Source organism: Bufo bufo, chromosome 6 (genome assembly GCF_905171765.1).
Source record: "Bufo bufo chromosome 6, aBufBuf1.1, whole genome shotgun sequence".
Classification (NCBI taxonomy): domain Eukaryota; kingdom Metazoa; phylum Chordata; class Amphibia; order Anura; family Bufonidae; genus Bufo; species Bufo bufo.
The window spans coordinates 88,723,659-88,741,098 of record NC_053394.1 but is presented as its reverse complement, the minus strand read 5'-3'; the positions used below and the strand labels follow the sequence as shown (position 1 = coordinate 88,741,098).

The 17,440-nt window shown below is 38.3% G+C and overlaps 1 protein-coding gene across 1 annotated transcript in view; it reads left to right on the top strand.

Moving 5' to 3' along the window:
* PCDH15 (protocadherin related 15) overlaps nt 1-17,440 on the top strand; it is a 1,608,479-nt gene that overhangs the window by 315,378 nt on the left and 1,275,661 nt on the right. Inside the window, exon 5 of the mRNA XM_040438316.1 lies at nt 14,235-14,351. Coding sequence (XP_040294250.1) covers nt 14,235-14,351 — 117 coding nt within the window. The remainder of the gene's footprint in view (nt 1-14,234; nt 14,352-17,440) is intronic.

Sequence of the window (17,440 nt, the reverse complement as noted above, 5' to 3'; positions counted from 1 at the left end):
TGTCCATATTTTTCAAAAACTTTGGGGTCATAAAAATATGTGAAAATAAAATATAAAATAAAGTAAAATAAAATTTAATCTTTTTCTAAGGATCAAACACTCCTGCAACCTGCTAGATTTCAGTTGATAAGTATTATAATTAATTTAATGCACTTATATGGCGCTACTATATTCTGCAGTACTTTACAGATATTAGCATCCAAGTGTCCCCAATGGGACTCACAATCTAAGTTCCCTATCAGTATGACTTTGGAGAGTGGGAGGTAACCAGAGTACCAGGAGGAAACCCAAGCAAACACAGGGAGAACATGCAAACTCCATGCAGAGGCACCTGTGCTAACCACTGAGCCACCATGCTGCCTGTATATTATATATAATCTTATCCTTTTTGCAGTTATAATTAGACAATTTTATATTATAATATATATTATATTATATTATATGGTGTTAGGTCTAATGTACATTATGTGGGTCCTAAAGAACTGTGGTCTATAACAGAAGAGCAATACTGGCACTGTGTGTTTGGATCCTATCTGTGCATTTTGACAGTCTATGGTCCAGATTTACTAATGTATTTGTGTTGTCTGCACCAAAAATCTATCTAACAAAGTGGCACAATTTGACACATGGTTTTTACAGTTTTTCCCAACATGCTCGAAAAAGGGGCAAGGCTCGCTGGAAAGTGGGCAGAACTTGATAAGAAATATTTGGACCTCAGATGCCTCATTTTCTGCCAACAATCTAGTGTAATTTTTATGTAAAAATCTGTCTCAAAGTAAGCCAACCAATAGTTGGTATAGAGTCAGAAAAAAGTGTCTATCCCTTCCCCAGATTAATCATCCAGCCTGAGCTATTGTCATAAATCATGTGCAGGTCTAGATAGCGTGTCTAAGCTTTCACCATATATAGGCTTAGTAAATCCAGGCCTATGTGTAGTCTCAGGAAAGTACCGTTTTTGACAAATCTGCTGTTTGGACGCTATAATTCCATGGACTGAACAAAATTTCTTAATAAATATTTGTTTTAAAAGTAGTCTCTGGGAATTGTAACAGTGAAAATACTTAAATATTACTTTATTATAAATACAGTGACTGTGGTGATGTAGGACTGTGGAAAAGTGGTGCTGTGGTAATGGAGACTGCATACAACTGCTGCTGTCCATTAGCCACATCCTCACCCTCCTCTCTGTACTTCATGTCTTTGTGTGCATTAATAGGACGACAGCCTTTTTATTTCTCCTAATGATTGCTCCCCAGAGAAATCAAGCCATCAAAACTAATGAAAGGTATTTATGAATATATTCATAATAAAGTAATATTTAAGTATTTTAATTTTCTTAATTCCTGGAGCATCCCATTAACATGTTCGCTACCAGCGCTGTACATATACGGTGCTGGAGCAAAGTGCAAACATGGCACCCACTCGTGCGTGCAGCGGGCGTCATGGCTGGCAGGTCTCCACTGTTTCAAACAGCAGAGACCCATAGCTAATGACCGCAACCGGCAATAATGCTGATCGCAGGCATTAAAGCCTTTAGATGTCGTGATCAAGTGGATGCCGGTAATTAGTTTCAATATGCTAGGTATCTCTGAAGAGACCAAGGGTATTGAAGCTGCAATTCTAATTTTGACCAGCAGGTGACAGGCCAACATAAGAAATGAGCAATTATCCTCTCATTATGGGTCAAAAACCCATGAGGGTTCAGAATTAAAAATAAAATAATGGGTGTTGTATGCTCAAATACGAGCTTCAAAACCATAAAAAATAAAAAAATAATATATCAGATTTTCATTTTCTTACATTAACCATGGGATAACCCCTTTAATATCCACCATAATAGTAACATTTTCTAATAGCGAATGGGAAGCAATTCAATGCTGCACTACCCCCCCCCCCGCTTTGAGGACCATTGTAGTTGCAAGTCCTTCCTCAATATGTTGATTACATTACATACCAAGTTAATAAAGAAAGCTTTAGATATCAGAGATTATAGGAGGAAGTTCAGAAGCCAAACATGTCCATATAAGAATGTGTTTTTCTAGATGGTATCTTATTTACAGTCCTAATAGGCTGTAGTAATTACTTAGCAGATCATTATATTCCGTTTATTGCCAATAGCATGCCTGTTGAAGTCTACATTCCTGAAATTGCACATTTGACAGCGACAAACTAATAGAACTCCCTAGTAATCTACTTTTCCTAATGGGATACTCTTGATTAGACAATTTATTATTTTTAATAAACTAATTCTAGTCTAATAAATTGCATATTAAAATGAACTTAACTAAGGTGCCCAAATTATATCTGGCAAGTGTCATTCATTTAAAGCATCTGGGGATTGAAATCACCTTGCAAACACTCCGTATATTAAAATATGAAAATGTATTCACAGAATACTATTTGGGGATGTGTGTGATTTCCACTGAATGAAAGCATAATACTTAAGATTAAGGCCTCTTTTACCCGGTCAGTATTTGGTCAGTATTTGTAAGCCAAATCCAGGAGTGGACCCTACAGAGAAAAGGTGTAATACAAATATTTGTGCCTTTTCTGTGTTATTGACCCAATCCTGGTTTTGGCTTACAAATACTGATACTAAAACTACAGACCAAACACTGCGTGTAAAAAAGGCCTATTACTAAAGATATTACCATAATTGTATAGAGCCCACACATGAGAGTGACGCTAGAAAGTTTCAAGAGCCTGTTTTACTTTTTTTTATTATTCTGCATAAACGGACATATATTCAGATTTTCATCTGTTTGTCATAGAAATCAAAAGAGAATGCAAAAAATCATAAAACTGTATTTACTTATTCATGATCAAGTGCTCCATCATTAAAGTGGTTCTCCACTTTGGACAATGCCTACTTGTTAGGGCTGCCCAAAGTTCGGATAGTGTAAGCGCCAATGGATGAGAACACATTTTATCAATGCTTGTTTGCACTGGCCTGATTACACAGGCCAATTCCAACTTGATTGTGGATGAAATTGCTACCACAGTTCTTCTTCCCTTATTCGGTTCTGTTGATCATCAGAAGTACATCCCTGATTACTAGGCTTGAGCGAATCAAGCTAGGGATCATAGATCTGAAGTCAATTTGTTCAAAAACTTTGTTGTTAATGCTGTTTCTGTACAGTATTAAAATGTATTGACTCCTTGTATTTAAACTTCGCCTCTGCTGAAGTTGCACAAGACTTCGGTGAATTACTTAGATATTCCTATCTGCATATTTAAAAACATTTTAAAATAGGAATCTGAAGTGGGCTTTGGTGATGTTACCTTGAAGTTTTTTGTGGTCTCCAAAACTATTATGAGTCCTGTGTTTAGAGTGTTTATAGGTGGATACTTGACAGAGTACTAAATGTAACAAGTGATACAGACCAGCGGCTCAACCTATAAACCGAATGGAGATGGGTGCTCACCTCTCGGTCCACCCAGACCGCACGGTAGACAAAAAATGATAATAGAGAAATGAGGGGCACTCCGTATAAGGGAACGGTAGTAAAGAGTAAAATTTAATTGAAAATAATACACATCAATAAAATCGTCATACATAAAACATCATACCAATGACAATAAAACAAATGAAAGCAGGATCCTGAGAAAACCTGTTGGTGACAAAAGTTCAAAAGTTCATGGGACACTGCCCACAATAAGAATCAGTCCCAGCAGGTCTGAATGCACCTGGGTAAGGTTCCAAAAGCATATGATCTGACTGTGTCAGATGGAAGGTGTAATTGACAAACACTGTCTAGCTTCAAGCCTCCAGGATAGGAGGATAGACAGTTGTATCAAGTCCTAAGAGAAGTCGCTCTTTCAATATTGTAGCGAAATGGTAACAAATGTCTCTTACCATAAGCCTTCCCTAGGCTCGCTGTGGTGAATCAACGGAGCAGCTGATCACAGCTAACGCGGCGTCCCACGTGGTGTAGAGTCAAAGCGTGACGTCTCACGTGACTCATCAGCTGGAGCTGTGGTAGCGTATTTCTGTTGAACTTGTACAAACACCACCTCAGTGTGAGACTGGCTATGTAGATCACCCCGACCGACGTAATCACTTAACAGTCACTTGTAGTACTTGGGGGAGATGGCTCACTGTCCAAACTTGCCCAAACGCGTTTCAGGGTATACACCCCTTCCTCAGTGGTAAAGCCTTCCTCAGTGGTGATCTACATAGCCAGTCTCACACTAAGGTGGTGTTTGTACAAGTTCAACAGAAATACGCTACCACAGCTCCAGCTGATGAGTCACGTGAGACGTCACGCTTTGACTCTACACCACGTGGGACGACGCTTTAGCTGTGATCAGCTGCTCCGTTGATTCACCACAGCGAGCCTAGGGAAGGCTTATGGTAAGAGACATTTGTTACCATTTCGCTACAATATTGAAAGAGCGACTTCTCTTAGGACTTGATACAACTGTCTATCCTCCTATCCTGGAGGCTTGAAGCTGGACAGTGTTTGTCAATTACACCTTCCATCTGACACAGTCAGATCATATGCTTTTGGAACCTTACCCAGGTGCATTCAGACCTGCTGGGACCGATTCTTATTGTGGGCAGTGTCCCATGAACTTCTGAACTTTTGTCACCAACAGGTTTTCTCAGGATCCTGCTTTCATTTGTTTTATTGTCATTGGTATGATGTTTTATGTATGACGATTTTATTAATGTGTATTATTTTCAATTAAATTTTACTCTTTACTACCGTTCCCTTATACGGAGTGCCCCTCATTTCTCTATTATCAGAGTACTAAATGTGTTGAGTTTTTTTCCCCATCTGCCTTAAGGCTGATTTACAAGGCCTAATTGTCAGGTTGATTATCAGGAAATAACCCTCCTGTGAATTCTCGTTCCCGATAATCTGCCTGTGTAAATGTGCTATAAAAACGCCTGTTCATTAGATGAAATGATCTTTCATGCATCACAATAAATCATTGTTTTAGGGCAGCAGATTGTGCTGTGCAAACGGTGATGTGCTGCCCAAAAACAATGGCAGTAGCCATCACTCATCCCCATAGTGGAGATTATCTGGACACCCCAAGTGGAGATTATCTCTGCATCTAAATGTAGTTTTTCACCTACTCTGAAGACCAAGGCAGTTTTTGGGAAGGAATGGGTCCCTCCCGATAATTTCTTGCCAGGTTGGGCAGTGTAAATGCTGTAATAGTACCGATGCGAACAGTTTCTTAGATAAAGAGTAAATTTATATAGATATTCTGCATGTTCTTAAAGGTCCAAAAATGTTATAGCACAATGCTATGATACAGTACAAAACATAGCAAAAGGGCAGCAAGAAAATTAGTATGGTAGGGTGCCAGCAGCTGTGGGGGCGATCCACCCACCTTACTTACAAAAAAACTCCACGGCACGTCCAGAAGTAGCAAAAATATCAAGAATTTTTATTCACCAGACATACAGCAACGTTTCAATCCACTCAGTGGGATCTTTCTCAAGCAAATGGTGATGACAAAATGGTGCTTACATATAGGGGCATATATACACACCCACAAACCAATCAATCAACAAAGGTAATTCATGTAAAACAGTATAGAAAACATAGAAAATCAATAGATGTACAGGGTGGGCCATTTATATGGATACACCTTAATAAAATGTGAATGGTTGGTGATATTAACTTTCTGTTTGTGGCACATTAGTATATGTGAGGGGGGAAACTTTTCAAGATGGGTGGTGACCATGGCGGCCATTTTGAAGTAGGCCATTTTCAATCCAACTTTTGTTTTTTCAATAGGAAGAGGGTCATGTGACACATCAAACTTATTGGGAATTTCACAAGAAAAACAATGGTGTGCTTGGTTTTAACGTAACTTTATTCTTTCATGAGTTATTTACAAGTTTCTGACCACTTATAAAATGTGTTCAATGTGCTGCCCATTGTGTTGGATTGTCAATGCAACGCTCTTCTCAAAAGATAGAAACACCGCAGGAGAAACAAAGCACAGGCTTCCAGTATCCGTAGTTTCAGGTGCTGCACATCTCGTATCTTCACAGCATAGACAATTGCCTTCAGATGACCCCAAAGATAAAATTCTAAGGGGGTCAGATCGGGAGACCTTGGGGGCCATTCAAATGGCCCACGACGACCAATCCACTTTCCAGGAAACTGTTCATCTAGGAATGCTCGGACCTGACACCCATAATGTGGTGGTGCACCATCTTGCTGGAAAAACTCAGGGAACGTGCCAGCTTCAGTGCATAAAGAGGGAAACACATCATCATGTAGCAATTTTGCATACCCAGTGGCCTTGAGGTTTCCATTGATGAAGAATGGCCCCACTATCTTTGTACCCCATATACCACACTATACCATCAATTTTTTTGTTCCAACAGTCTTGGAGGGATCTATCCAATGTGGGTTAGTGTCAGACCAATAGCGGTGGTTTTGTTTGTTAACTTCACCATTCACATAAAAGTTTGCCTCATCACTGAACAAAATCTTCTGCGTAAACTGAGGGTCCTGTTCCAATTTTTGTTTTGCCCATTCTGAAAATTCAGTGCGCCGATCTGGGTCATCCTCTTTGAGATGCTGCAGTAGCTGGAGTTTGTAAGGGTGCCATTTGTGAGTAGCTAATATCCGCCAAAGGGATGTTCGACTAATGCCACTCTCCAGTGACATGCGGCGAGTGCTACGCTGTGGGCTCTTGCTGGATGAAGCTAGGACAGCCACTGATGTTTCTTCATTAGAGACAGATTTCATGCGTCCACATTTTGGCAAATCGAACACTGAACCAGTTTCACAAAACTTAGCAAGCAGTTTGCTAACTGTAGCATGGGAGATGAGTGGTCTCGTTGGGTGTCTTGCATTACAATCTGCTGCAATGACCCGGTTACTGCGTTCACCAGACATCAACACAATTTCTATCCGCTCCTCACGTGTTAACCTCGGTGACATGTCAATGGCTGTAAACAAAGAGAAACTTGTAAATAACTCATGAAAGAATAAAGTTATGTTAAAACCAAGCACACCATTGTTTTTCGTGTGAAATTCCCAATAAGTTTGATGTGTCACATGACCCTCTTCCTATTGAAAAAAACAAAAGTTGGATTCAAAATGGCCGACTTTAAAATGGCCGCCATGCTCACCACCCATCTTGAAAAGTTTCCCCCCTCACATATACTAATGCGCCACAAACAGGAAGATAATATCACCAACCATTCCCATTTTATTAAGGTGTATCCATATAAATGGCCCACCCTGTACATACACAACTTTAGTATAAGAGTATAATAAATACAGTGGACATACATAAAATGAATTTATAATATACAAATGTACGAAGACCCTAATACGGACAAATTTAATAAAGTGTCATAATTGTCTAATCACATACATCTGTGGAAACCCATGTGAACATAATTAAAATCTATAATTGGCGAGGGGGGCAAGTTGTAGGTACTAACCAGCATGGGAACATCTCGTTTGTCTGAGCGTCTTTCAGTGTGAACTGCGCATGTCAGAAAACAGTGTCGAGTCACCCGACGTGACGTGACCACCCGACGTCAGCTGGTTCAGGTCACATGACTCACTAGACACCTTCAACATCCGCCTGCAAAGGTCCTTACAGCAAGAGTGAAAAAACTGGCATGCAGCAAAGGATCCTCGAGGTTCACAAATCCATATGACCACATGTATTGGTCACATGATCGGACACTTGCAAGACAGACTGGATATATTATGATATAATTACCGCAATGTGGCGGTTTAAATATGCTTTTTTATATAGTGACACATTATAAACCAATAAGGAGTATTAAATATGTGTAGACGGTTATGTTGCGATTCGCCTCTTTGAACAAGCATAAAGATATTCTAAGCGTTGCGAGCAAATTGGAGTGGTGGAAGACGGTTACAGAAAGACATCCTGGATCAATTAGGGCCAACCGATGTCGCGTCAATGGCCACGATGGATCCTGGTATCACGGACAATCAAGTCCAGCATCTTGTCAGAGAGTTTGGGCATTCATGTCATCTGTGACTATATGTAAAGGTCAGGGCTATAAAAAGAATAACAGTCTAGCGGGATAATCATCTACTGATCGAGGGGCCCCACACATGTGGTGTAGGGTCCCCGGTCAATTTGCTCAGTGGGGATCAAACTGCCTATGATAGATAGATAGATAGATATGCATTTGTGCTGTGTAGCAGCACTGTGTTTGTCAGGCGTGTATGCAGCAGTGCTGTGTGTGCGTGGAAGTTACTTACATTGACAGCTCCACTTCTTTAAACCACCAGGGTAGGTTTAACAAGTAGAAAATATTTTTTCTTTTCTAATTTTCTTTTTTCTAAACCTGGCGTGCGTCTTATAGTCAGGTATGTCTAACCATCCAGAAAATACAATATATATGTGGGCCGATAAAGGGGGACTTGACACCTAACTGTTTATACTGTAGAAGACACTGTGGCCCGCACTCACCACATGGTTTGGGGGTTGAGAGAAAACGATGCCTCACCACCTACTCACAAGTGTTGTAGAGAGTGGCTCCTGTTACACTCACAGTCAGTGCCCACATCAAAGCAGTGTACAGGAATATACTGTGTCATATGGGCAATACCAAGTGGGAGGAGAAGGAAGCCATCTGATCTAAACTCACTCCACTGTGCCCTGCACTTAGTGTAGCGGAGAGCGGCTCTCTTTCACTAACCTCCACGATTGGCTCAGTTGCTCCTGCTTCTCCAAACTATGGCCAGTCGCTTCTGCTTCATTCAGTGACCACATAGAAGCTCTGTGGACGGTACCAAGCTGGGGAGATTCGCTCATTGCCTTTTGTGCACTGCGGCTCCTGCTGCATTGAGCGCCCACATTGAAATGGTGAACAGGAATGTACAGCATCATGTGGGCACTAGCAAGCACTAGGGGGCTCAATGCTTAGAGGCTCCTTTTCCAAGAGGTTCATACTGACCAAGCACAGGGATGGGGTCGGATTCCACTGATATCTACAAAAGTGGACACTGGTGGCTGACACCTTTGCATTACCACTGTTATTCCTAATTCTATTAAGTCATTTTCATTAGCATGGGCATATTGTTCTGGGACAAAAACTGCCTTTAAGTGGATGCATTTTCTATTGCAGTCACCACCCAGGGATGGGCTGTCTACTAGTATTTTATAATTGCACTGTAAGATTTATGTGTAGATATCCAAAGAATTTCAAGTTTTGCTGCTACCAAGTCCATGCATGTTTAGAATTGTTATCACTGTATTTCTTTTCCACCAAAAACAGGCTTCCGACAGCCACCTAGCTGCCAATTTTAAACTGATTTAAAAACATGACCCACAAAGGTATACTTTCAATTATGATAGGAAGTGAGTCTCCAAGGACAGATTCAGCAAATAGCAAAGGTCATATGTGACTTCACTTTTGTTCCTTAAGCATAGCCATTATTTTTGAAGAGTCTATAAGAGTCATTTTGTTTGTATTGCACAGTTTACTTTTTGCAGCAGTCTCTAGATACAGGTTGGCAAATGCTCTAACAAAATGTACATTGTTTTTTTTTATCACTTTGTTTTGTCATTTCAATTTCATTGATTTAATTCACAATTCTTTTCTTTATTTGTGTGTTTGTAACAGAAAAATTAGCTACTATACAGAAGATCCCCTGCCTGTTGGCTACATTTATTCACTTGCCCACCTTTGTAGCCATTCATGGCTGTATCCTTTTCGGTGGAGGTGCTGGACAGTAATTGAACTAGTCCACTGCTTGACCGTAGCTGAACTGGTCCAGCGCCTGCACAGAAGAGGATGCAGCCAGGAGCAGCCAAGAAATGATTTGTGGGAGTAAATCTTGTTACTTCTGCTATTTTGCTTTACATGTTTAAGGTGGCCCTGGCATTACATAGCCCATGGCTAGAGATCAGCGAAGTTCTCAAAAATTCAATTCAGCTGTTTATTTCACAAACAAATTTGCTTTGTGATGAATTACTTCATCGCAAAGTACATTTCTTTGTGAGTAGCAGGCGCAATGATGGGAAACAGCGATTTTTCCACCCCCCATCATTGAACCCCTCAAATGCCAAGTTCATCACTGATTGCGGCATCTGAGATGACCATTGAGGGCTGAAGTGCGTGATTACATCATCACGCTGGCCAGCTTAATGACGTCCTACATCACCGCACACAAGATTTTTCCCGGGATCTTCAATCAAGATGGCCGCGTCGGACTCTTTGGAAGAAATGAATAATGTGAGTATATTTTTTTTTGTTTTTTTTTTGCTACCATTTTAGGGAAAATTATTCATTACGACGAAGCACAAGGGAATTTGGCTTCACTGCAAATGTAATTTTCCCTGAAATTCGGATTGAAGCCCACTTCATGAACTTCAATTCTCTCAACACTACCCATGGCCTCTGCTCCAGCAGCACTGTTAATATAAAAGTATGCTTTCAATGTGCCACAACATGCAGTACTGTATACACCATATATAAAAAACACCTATGACAGCCCCTTTAAGCTCTGCTCTTCCCCATAATGGGACACTCTCAATCTGACGTACCATATGATTGAGGCATCATTCTATGTTTGAGTCAATAGGTTTTCATACTGGTCATAGAATTTTTGGTTCACTGATTACATTGATTTGATAATGTTGCCTAATGGCATGCAGTAAACTGAAAACCTTGGTTTCTGTTGATATGTATGTCTTATTTTTATAGTCTGTAAATTGTGACTAACATTACATGAAAACACAATCTGCCCTTGGGTAGCAGCTAATGGATATTAGATCCGCTGCATTGTTCATGTTTAAAATTTTTATTTTTTCACAAAGAACTTTTAAAATGCTTTTTTAACAAAGCCGTTTCTGCCAATGTTTAAAGCAGGTCCATAATCTTGCTTGGAGTTTAGTAGTAATTATATTTCTAGACTCCACTGGCTATTTCACTTGTGTAGATAGCCTGAGGTGTTATTTGTAATTTTCATAAAAATTCTGCAGTACATATATTTAAAAGTAAGTGCTGAATTTGCTGCAGGCAGTTCTCAATCATAAGTTGTGTCCTGATCCTCTTTCAATTCTTCTGGTAGTTGGATGGGACCTATTTATTTGCTTTTGTAGGAATGCTTTGTGAGACATGAGGTACTTAATTATCTGTTTAATATTATCATGATAGAAACTAATAAAACACCCTGATATTCATGTGATAATTCGGGATGTTATAGAATAATATGCTCCTTGGGTGTCTAGGGAGGAGTTAGATTAATACAAATACATTGTTATCATGGTTGAATGAACCTTCGTTGCTAAGACCTTCATTTAAGCATTCACACTTTAATAGTCTGTTGGATGATTACTCCACATTACATGGTAAATCAATGGCAAAGAAACATGACAGCTAATATGCTATTTCAGTGATCTTATGCATATGGCAATGACATAATTATTTAACTATTTTCTACCCACCATGCCAATCAAATATTGTTAGATTTTGAGGGTTGCATGTAGAGATGAAGAGAAGTTTTCAAAAACTCGATTCGTCAAAGTTCAACAAGAAATTTGATTTGTTCTATAAATCAGCTAAACCCAGGCCACTTTTCCTTAGGGTAGGGCCACACGGAGCAGCTGTGCTGCAGGGGGTTGCGGTCATACTGCGGTGAAGAACCGCATGGCCAATTATCCAGCAGCTGCCTTTCTTGTAATAATGAAGACCACACTGTATAGTCCTTCTTCATTGTTAATGGCAGCATGACACCGGGTTTGGCTGGTTAGGTGGGGGGACAACATACATATTATTGCTGTTCCGGCCTGCAGTATCCTACAGGTTATTTGATAGTAAACACAAAATATTAATCAGCTCTGGCATACCCGCTTCTCCAACCCCCAGCACTCTCCTGCCCGAGAGGTGGGAACCCTTATTTTGCCATCTGCTTTTCCTCCTTTTACATATCATCCAATATTGATGAGAAAATGTCATCAGGAACATTCAGCTCCTCCTCTCTCTGCATCTTACTGACTTTTCTAGTACATAGAGACTTTGAAGGATAATTCTGAAAAAGTAAAGCCAGAAAAAGATGAGGATGGTCATCATTAGGAACTGCCCCCCCCCCCCTCCTAATGGGTGCAGACTGGATATTATTAGTTTGGCATGCTGGCAGTCGAATAATAACGTCTTTCAGCTTATTGGTATTGAATTACATCTTAGTTTATGGCTTATGTAGGAAAAAGTAAATGTAGGAATAATTAAATAAAAACTGATGCAGAATAAATTTCCCTGCACTCTCCCTGAATTCTCCCTACACTATCCCTCTCCAATGCCCTGCCAAAGATAAATCATCAAACACCAAAAATATAAAATATAAAAAAATACAGATCTAAATTTAGACATGCAGACACAAAAGCTCCACACACTGCATCGTATTATGCAATAAAAGGAGCCCATTAGTAATTTTACATCTTGTTTAGAAGCATAATGGTAGAAAACAATGTCAACCATTATATATATAAATCTCATTACACATTGAGTGTATTTCTACAATCATATTTGTGTGGCTATCTTCCTTAACTATTCTAATATAGTTTTGTGATATTTCTTATAGCAAATAAACTGTGTAAGTTTTACTTTTAAATTCACATAATGTAGCATACTGGCAGCTACTTTACTACTAACAAATAACTACATTAAAATAATGAAGTACAAAGACAAAATAAATCACATAACAAAAGGCTTCTACTGGAGAGCAGAACACATTCTCCATTCAACAGTACTTTGTAATTATACTAATGTCTTCAGAATCCTCCTTTCATTTTTGGTATATAATGTCTACATATTTAAGGAAATTTGGCAAATTATATTGTTGTTTTGCGCCGCAAAGCCAATAATGTTTGTTAAACCAGCATCCACTTTCCTGGAGGATGTTTTTATTTATTTTTTCGCCCGTTTTTTTTGTCTGCTTGATGCATTAAGAGCACAGATTTCAAAGCCTGTCTTCGAAACATATTAGTTTTTTCTAGAACTTCCTACTCTTCAACCAAATAGTCTTTCAACTGCTCCTCTCAACTGCCCAAAGTTCATTCAAAATGTCAAGGTTTAATAAGTGCTTTAATCTACTTGATTTTGGTATATTTTGTATATATGAAACTTTAAGCCTCATTTACACGTTTGTGTTCCACAGATGTGTGCTGTGCGTGTTCTCCACGGACAGCACACATCCCTATTAATTATAATGTGTGTATTCGCACATTATTGTTTTAGCACGGTCCGTGGGTCAGCGTTTTTAGCACGGATGCATGCTCTATATTGTCTATGTTCACGGATCAGAATGCTCTCCGTTCCATTTCATTGCGCTCCCATGGTGCACACAAAAATGTTGCAAGCAACGTCTTTGTGTGTATCATGGGATACTGAGCAAGACGGATCTGTCATAAAACATAATGTAAGTCAATGGAGACGGATCCGTTTTTTTTCAGATGCAATAAATCCGAATCCGCCCCCCATTAAATTACAATGGTTTTAGTGATGGATCCGTCTTGTTCATTTTGGAAATAATACAACCGGATCTTTTGTGAATAGATGCAGATAGTTGTAATATTAAACTGATGCGTTTTTGCTGATCACTTGACGGATCTAGTAAAAACGCAGATGTGAAAGAAGCCAAATTTTGTGATACCAAAATAACGCTGTTAGGTCATACCTACATAGTTAAAAATTTTCTTTCATCTTATGTAATGAAAATACATGCAATGTATATACACATAGGAAGAATTATAATGATTAAGTGAAGATTTATACATATAGCAGCTCCTATTTTCTGAACAGCAGATTAGACTTGAATTGACTATTATTGCTACCGTATATGCACATGGTAAGGAATTTATCAGATGATTTGATTTTACTTCTGTAAAAATATCACAAATTTTGGCATGCATCATTTATGATTTTACTTTTGGAAATTGTATGGAAAAGTGGACATAATTTCCCCCATGATGCTAAATATCTTACTGAGCTGTGTAATACCAAACACCAAAGGTAACGTATCATGGAATGTGATTTATATAATTATTTAACAATATTTGAAAGCATGTCTCATGTAATGATTGATGCATGACAATATGCAGTCTATGTGTCATTAAAGTTAGCCTGAAGGTAATCAACAATTACAAAAAAAAATGGACAGCTTTGTGTATGACACTAATATAGTAAAAATATATATATATATATTTATGCTTTTGGTGTGTTTCTAGCTTGGCTACTAAACTAAAATCGTTTTATTTTTCAGCTAACACCTGTTGGTACCACAATCTTTACAGGCTTTTCAACTAATGGCGCTACAGACATAGACGATGGTCCTAATGGTCAAATTGAATACTTCATAATTTTCAATCCCAATGATACAGTAAGTGTGCATTCAAACAGAATGAATATTAAATAAAAATATTGGATACAGGGGATAACGATGATTTAATTTTAAGCTGGCTATATTGGAGAGCACATATTCTGATACATAACTTAATGGATATGTACATCTTTGGGACACTTTTTTATGATTGCATTTCACTCATTTTGGGCTAAAAATATATATTTTTTAATTTGGTATTTATTAGAAATATTGAACCGTTATGGCAAATGGTTAGCTGTGTGTCTAGCTATGTGAATGGTACTTTCACTTTCTTCTGGTCATCTAATAAACCATATCTCTAAATCACTAAAAGGTCATGAACACTTATTTAAGCCACATTCTTATCAGTAAGGTAAGAATTGAGCTATAATCAGTGTTTATAAGGTCAGAGATAATTAACCCTCACTTAAGCTGCCTGATGGGACAGAGTGAAAATTCAGAGCCTTCTACTAGAAAAACTCAAGGCTTCACAGAGACAAAGGTTAAACATTTTTGATGAAGACCAATTGAAAGCATAATGTTTAGCTAAAAAATAAAAAAAGGAAGAGCACAATGGAATTCAATGGGAGAACCCGAGCATTAAACCAGGCACCCCCTGCTATGAAGAGGAGAGGGTGCCAGGTCCCACTGAGGTCTATGCAGAAGATCTCTGTACAGTGGGGGAACCCAGTGTAAGTCCACACTTAGAAGTCCCTGCTTTGACTCCATATATAGCTATGTCCATATATGGAGTCAGCTCTTGGAGACACCCAGTGTATTTAAATCTAATTTAGCCTCTATTTCTGAAAAGTTCCTGCCAGGATTTGAACTCACAACCTACTACATTAGAGGCAAGCACCTTAACCACTCAGCTATAAAGCTGAACGATAAATTGCATCATAAAAACCTCATAGTAGTTTCTTATGTAGTAAGTATTCCTATAGAGCAGAAGTATCATTTTATATTTAACTGTGGGTTAACATGCAGCTCTATAGCGTAGTGGTTAAGGTTCTTGGCTCTAATGTAGAAGGTTGTGAGTTCAAATCCCTTCAGAAATAGCGGCTAAATTAAATTTATATAGGTTATATTTTTTTTTTTATAATTGTAAAAAATGTATGGCACAAAATAAATGTGTAATTACAAAAAAAATATAAAAATATATATATATATATATTCACATACTTCTGTTATATATGAACGCAAAATATGTGGAAACTACTACTGATGTTTTTAGCCATAATATATTTACATATAATATAACATATTATTATATTATATTTTATATATATATATATATATATATATATATATATATATATATATATATAAAATGTAAATATATTATGGCTAAAAACACATATATGTACAGTTGTGGCCAAAAGTTTTGAGAATGACAAAAATATTCGTTTTCACAAAGTTTGCTGCTAAACTGCTTTTAGATCTTTGTTTCAGTTGTTTCTGTGATGTAGTGAAATATAATTACACGCACTTCATACGTTTCAAAGGCTTTTATCGACAATTACATGACATTTATGCAAAGAGTCATGTAATTGGTTTTTCTAGCACAGTTCATCATTCAGCTTTATAGCAAGAGTGTTAAAGCTCTTGCCTCTATGGTTGGGAGTTCAAATCCTGGCATTGAAACTTTTCAGAAATAAAGGCTAAATTAGATTTAGATATTACTGACTTGAGCATCACACTCAAGCACACGCAGTGTTCGGTCGGGCATTGCGATGCTCGAGTCAAAATGGTGCCTTTTCAGCCCCCGATGGGAGAGAGAGGGGGCCCCCCTCCCTCCCCATCACCCACTGCTCTGCTGTGTCAGCGAGTGATGGATACCATGGCAACCGGACACCTTCACAGGCGTGAGGCTGTCCATGGTGCTGATTAGACTTCTGCTAAAGGCAGAAGTCTAATCAGACTTTGTAAAGTGAAAATACAGTACAGTACACTATATAGTGTACTGTACCGTAATATACAGACATCAGACTCACTGGATCTTCAAGAACCAAGTGGGTCTGGGTCAAAAAAAAAAAAAAGTAAAAAAATAAAATAAAAATAAACATTTATCACTGATCAAAAATGAAAAAAATAAAATTCCCAACATGTTTGATATCACCGCATCCGTAACGACCTGATCTATAAAACGGTCATGTTATTTTACCCGCACGGTGAACGCCATAAAAATAAAAAATTATGATGAAATTGAAATTTTGCCAGCCTTAATTCCCAAAAAAGGTGATAAAAGTGATCAAAAAAGTCGTATGTACCCCAAAATAGGACCAATCAGACCCTACCTAAGATAATCGCCCAAAAACTGAAAAAAACTATGGCTCTCAGAATATGGAGACACTAAAACATCAATTATTTTTTTTGTTTCAAAAATGAAATAATTGTGTAAAACTTACCTAATATGTAGACTTACTATCAGTATTTAGAGATTTTGTAATAAGATATATTGTCACAATAGTTTTTTAAAGTAAAGAGCATATATGAAAAAAGGAAAGTGACTTTTTAAAAATACCTTTAATAAATATTTAAGTGGGTATAGGTATGTATATACCAACAGTGAAAGGACTACAATAGCTGAGATTACTCAGTAGGGGAGTAGTAACCCCTTTGACGAAAAACACACATAATGACACGGTAATACACTTGATTAGATAGGTACGGGAAAATAATTCTAGCCCAATGTGTGCAGGGTTAGAAACAGAAACCAGCTACCCCTAGAATCCCTAGAGGTCTGCTGTGCCCAGGGCGGCCCCCTAATGGTGGAGGTTCCCTGTCCCCGAACCTAGTGCTAACCAGTCCCTAGAAATCCCTACATATGGAATATGCTCCAGGATGAAAAAAGTAAAGAATAAATGGTGCTCTATAAGGATAAATGTCACCGTTACTCTCTAAAAATCAAAATCTGATAATCACTAGTAATTCCCAAATTTTACAGGTCACTAGTAATCCCCGACGCGTTTCGCCTAATACTTATTAGGTTCATCAGGGGGTAACATGATTTGTGGTACTTAGCTTTGCGACCAGATATCAAGACCACGATACTTTTTTTGCCGGTCCCCAAGAGGAAGAAATGGACCTCTATTGTCCCGCTCAGT